Source organism: Habropoda laboriosa, unplaced genomic scaffold (genome assembly GCF_001263275.1).
Source record: "Habropoda laboriosa isolate 0110345459 unplaced genomic scaffold, ASM126327v1 scaffold61, whole genome shotgun sequence".
Classification (NCBI taxonomy): Eukaryota; Metazoa; Arthropoda; class Insecta; order Hymenoptera; family Apidae; genus Habropoda; species Habropoda laboriosa.
Genome location: NW_017100203.1, coordinates 1,731,538 through 1,736,973, shown reverse-complemented (window position 1 = coordinate 1,736,973; position 5,436 = coordinate 1,731,538). Strand labels below are relative to the sequence as shown.

Here is a 5,436-nt window from a genome sequence, read left to right as displayed (position 1 = left end):
GTATTTAGAATTTTTTATTAAATAATAGCGTTGTATACTATAATATATTTGACAGTAAAGTATTTCGCATGGATTACTTTGATCTTTTTAATTTGAGAAAGATTTACTGATATATCACGAGTGGAATGTTGAACTAGAATATCACTAAATGTAAATTTGTTTATATTAATTACAGGCTGTGCTTGTTCATCTTCACGTTGTTCACGGTTTTGGCCACGATAGTCATATTGTATCGTGCGCCACACATAATCGTCCACTAAATAGACTGCCCCGGTCAAGTCACCGATAAAATGCACAAAAAATGCCAAAGGTAACATCCTTTTTCCAATTCCAGCAATATTTTCAATATTTATCTGAAAAATTCAAAAAATAGAAATTGCAATTTAAAAGAACCTTTTTAATTCTCGATACACTCGCACAAATACTAAATTTCTCACTTACCAGTTTATCATTCTCCCATGTAAATACAAATTTACTCTGTTTCATTCGTGTCACTTAATATACCGCGACATTTATAAACGAGAAGTGATTTTCACGTGGTAATTTGTGTACAGTAATTATTTTCACAAAGAAGCCCTTCGAGTAATTAATTTTTATTGAAAAGTGAAAATATGAAATATTTTGCCAAGGGATAATGAAGAAATTTTGAAATTGCAATTTGCAACATTAGTCGATCAAATGTACTATACTTAACACGTTCCGTATACGCTCCACGCTGAACTTTCCGTTCAGGACGTTTCATATTTCCGCCTTTTCCTTCCGTTCACTTAAACTATGCAACTACGGCGATAATTTGTTAAAACAAAAATTTTTCCTTCGCTCTATAGTGCGTCTTAAACGTTACCTTTTCCTTGATAACCATGATTTTTTCAATCTTATAAATATCGGAAGACGTATAGGGTGAAAAGTAAAACTGTCAGTCTACGCCCGACGCGGCCTGAACGAAAAGTAACCAAAAATCGGTCCGGCACGGAACGTGTTAAACGTTATCCTAGTAATCAAACATATTTTCAGGATCGTTTTATCATATAATCACAATTCGAACTAATTTCATTCGCAAATCACTCTGTTCGTAAATTCATTTATCACTTTTTAATGTAAAAATCATCCTTTAAAGAATGGAAAATATACCACTCAAACTTTTACATCCTTTTTTTATTGGGCAATAATTTCACAATGAAAAATTTGCCATAACATAGCGCACTGAAAAGAAGAAATTCTCTTTCTTTATCGAAACGCCAAATCGTAACTTCGAAATTCAAACTAACTCAGCTTTTCCAAATGAAACATTTACACGTACCCATACATTTGTACGAATACTACAAAACAAGACCTTTTTCCCAGCTCCGAGGCCGAAAAGCAATAAAATTCTATTCCATTTCCAAAAATACAACATATTCTTTGCTCGACCATTTATCAAAAGAAATGTCTTTATTTTTCAAAGTTATTATTTATTCTTTTTTTTTTCTGTTTTTCTACGGTGACCGATGTATTTCAACTTTTATCGTTCCGAAACGTTCGCGACAGAGGGGTGCATCGCTATCTATCAATTTTTGGCGAACAACGGCACTCGCGATTGTTACATTCGAGTGTCCTGTAACGTCACTCGTCGCACACGGGACGGGAGACACGCGGAAAACAAAATTTCCTACCGTAATGAAATGTTAATTCGCTTTGCACAACAAGCTTAACTCGTTCATTGTCACGTTGATAATTTCCCCGGATTGGTGTACAATTTTCGCGGAATAACAGACGGCGCATGTGAAAACGGTGAACCGAGTGGAATTGCATTTTCAAAACTCTGCCACGAATTTTGTACGTAATAGTTGTCGCTAATGGAGAGAGTAAATGTGTTTCTTTCGTTGGTGATTCGTAGAAATTGATACAACTTCGACAATGGCTGTTTACAACTTCCAAGTTATTCGTCCTTTCCGTTTTTATTCTGTATATATCGTTTAAATTTTCATTTCAAATATGACCCAACACTAAAATCTCTTTCGTACGCAAGCGAAACTACATGTTTTTTACTTTACTAAGCGCTATACTGTTCACAATTGTACAAATATTAACCTAACCTAAAAATTGGGTCACCGATGACCCGGGGATCGTCTTTCGAAGGTTAAACGCGTTTAATTTCAAATTAGACAGAAACGACCAAACCCTGCTAATCGTAAATTAACTAAATTAAAGAATCTCTCCAATTGTCATTTGCTCGAAAGCAATTATTCAAAAAATCACTTAAAGGGGTATTCTGGTTTTGAACTTTCAAAAAATCAATTCTTTTTTTTTTGCATATTCTTAAAGTACAAGTATTCTAGAACGTGTGTGCAAAAAGATTTATTTGAATTCCTGAAATGAATTTAGATGTAGGCGTTTGAAGGACGTAGTCGTACCGTAACGAAATGGATAGACGAATCTTCAAACGCGTTTTTCTCGAAACCTCGTTTTTCGAAACGGTTTACGCGATATCTCGAGATCCAGTTTATCAATCGACTTGAAATTTGTCGAGAATCCTCAGCACACGTCGTCCTGTTATCGTGTGAACCAAAATTATCAACATCCCTCGTTTTTTTCTTATTCTTTGAACACGCTAAAGACGGGAAAATATGAAAAAAAAGCGATAATCTAAATTTCAAAATATTTTGTAAATAATCGATATTTTTATTTCATTCTCGTTCAGAAATTAGCCAGATTTATACCAATCAAGATTCTTCCTCGCTTTTACTTTTGGATCAGCAGAAGGCTCGGAATCCTATAAACAGTCAACACACTTCTTGCAAAGCACACTCTATAAAACAACCTATAACTCCTGTAATTTTCATTGTTTTCACTTCAACAAAATGCATTACATATTTCAAATACCCACAAATGTATGTGCAAAACCCTACTTCAAACAGTTCAATAGTTCTTCGAAAAAAAAAATCCTAAAGATTGCTTAAAAGATGGCGACTCGAGACCAGAACACCCCCTAACCTCAAAAATCAACGAGAACAAAATCGTAACAGGTTAAAACCCCACACTCACATCTCTCTCTTCCTCTCTCTGTCTAACAGAAACGACGACACGTGGATCTCAAGAAAAGGAGAGGCTGCCACGAGGGAGGGATCGACCAAGTGAACGAAAAAAACCGCGAAATGGAGACGGACCTCGTTTCTTCGCGCCTCGTTTCTTCCGGGCGGGGATTTCCCCTCGTCCTCTGTTCTCCCCCGTTTTCTTCACCGCTCGAAGAGAACTCTCATGGAGGATTTTGCACGCGCGGAGAATACGTGCGCGCGTGTGTGTGTTCAACCGTGAAGATTCGCTCGCAACGATGTTACTACGCCACGAGAAGAAGAAACGAAGAGAAGAGAGGGGGGAAACCACGAGCGAGAAGAGTCCAAGGAAAATAGGAGGACGAAGGTCGAAGAAGAAGAAGAAGAAGAAGAGTCACCGGAAGGGTCCTCGTTCGTTCGGTTTTCTAAAGTTGGCTGAGCAAATTTTTCGAGATGGTTAGGTTAGGCGAGTAGTATCGTCGTGTTCCTTTGCATGGGAAGAACCGGAAGGACGTGTACGGCTTTAGGAAGACATAAGCGACGTTCGAAGAGGAAGAAGGGGGAGTATTGTTGACGCGTCGCGTCGCGGACACAAAAAAAAAAAAAAAAGGGTGAAGAAGAGAGCCGCCTCGACATATTCTACACTGTTGACAATACACGGCCACGTTGTGCGTTCACTTTCTTCGGCTAAAACTTTCTTCTTTGTTTAAACCAATCGACCGCCGCCGCCGCCGCCGCCGTCGTCGTCGTCGTCGTCGCTGTTGCTTTCTCTCTCCACACACAACCCCATCTCTCTCTCTCTATATATATATATATATACACACACAACACTCACACACATCTATCTATCTAAGGATGGAGACGATCGAGACGCTCGGTGTTCGTGCTGCAACGGTCCGTAATTTTAATTACGCGCGCCCTCGCCTTCGCTAGCGAGGATAATAAACGATTCATTCGGGGCTGTTGAAAGAAAGAAAAAATATAAGGGAATTTCGAGAAGCGGTGCTGTACACACAAATTCCTCGAGAGAGCGTTGTCGCGGCCTTTCAGTAAACAATAGTAAACAAAACGCGAGACGAGAGACAAAGAAGGACAACAACAATAATAGTAATAATAATAATAATAACAATCATGGTATCGATAATGGTAATGATAATGGTAATAATCGTGATAATGATAATATTATGATGATAATGGTGATGGTAATGGTAACGATAATAATCGTAATGATAACAATAATAATATTGTTAATAATATGATATACATATGTTGATAAGAAAAATGAATAATAATAATAATAGTTAATAATGATAATACTAATAAACGATAACTATTAATCGCTTTGTGTGCGGACGTTACGGTCGAACATTATCGCTCCACTATAAGGGTATTTCGTAGAACTGATACGGTCTTAAAGTAACTGCCAAATAAATAACAAAGAGAAAACAACAAATAAATGAAACTCGAGACAGGGGTGTCCAACATTTTCACTGGTAAAAACGCGACGTACAGTTCGTATAGGATTGGTCGATTGATAAGAGAGCACACGCACAGTGGTGCACGCGATTGTTGCACTATGCACAAATGAAAAAACAAAGGTACTTGTATAAAGTTAAAAAGGGGAGAACACAGAGAGAGAATCGTAGAATATTCCGAAAAGTCGCGCATTTTACGGTTAACGATGGTCACAAACGTTGAACGTTAATCAGGATTCTCAAGGTGTTTTTTCTTTTTCTTTTTTGTCGTACGAAAGGAAGTTTACTTTTTTTTTTTCGAATTTGCACGCTTATCAGACAGAACGAACGAGGCAAGAATAGTTCTTTCACGGTTCATAGTTGAGTTTCACGTGAAATTACGTATCAGGGGGGTTGAAACGAAAGCGAAACGTAGCAAACAAAACTGCCAAATTGGACGACCCCTGCTTTCTGTACAGACACGGAACCGAAGTTCATGGAAAGGTCCTCGATATGCCCGCGACGAAGATAAGAGACGCGCCGAGAGATTGATCATGCGATCTATACATACATGCTTGCAACTTGCGTTCTACGAACCCGCCGAGTATTCTCAATGACTGTACTCTGATCACGCGAAAGCTGTAGTAATCCACCCTCCTCAGGAGACGTTCTTTTGGCTGTTCGTAGTAGGATCCTGACAATTCCATTTCGCGTCTTATTTCCTTCGCTAATTCGCTGTGCGTTGGTTAGCGACATTTGCATCGTTAGGCTAGTTAAGTTCGGGATAGAAGTATATGGGATATTTTTAGAAATGGAATAATTATTGTTAAAAATTTTTCATTTTTATTAAATATTATCGTTTTAATGAGAAGAACGGAAGGATTGAGATTCTTGTTTTTTTAATTGCGGTTCGGTTAGGTTGGTGCATGTGAAATGTTAGATGCGTTGTG

General features: G+C 38.0%; 1 protein-coding gene across 1 annotated transcript in view; it reads left to right on the top strand.

Moving 5' to 3' along the window:
• Positions 1–260, top strand: part of LOC108570523 (acetylcholine receptor subunit alpha-type acr-16) — a 348,441-nt gene extending 348,181 nt beyond the window's left edge. Inside the window, exon 14 of the mRNA XM_017932396.1 lies at positions 176–260. Coding sequence (XP_017787885.1) covers positions 176–260 — 85 coding nt within the window. The remainder of the gene's footprint in view (positions 1–175) is intronic.
• Positions 261–5,436: the final 5,176 nt, after the last annotated feature.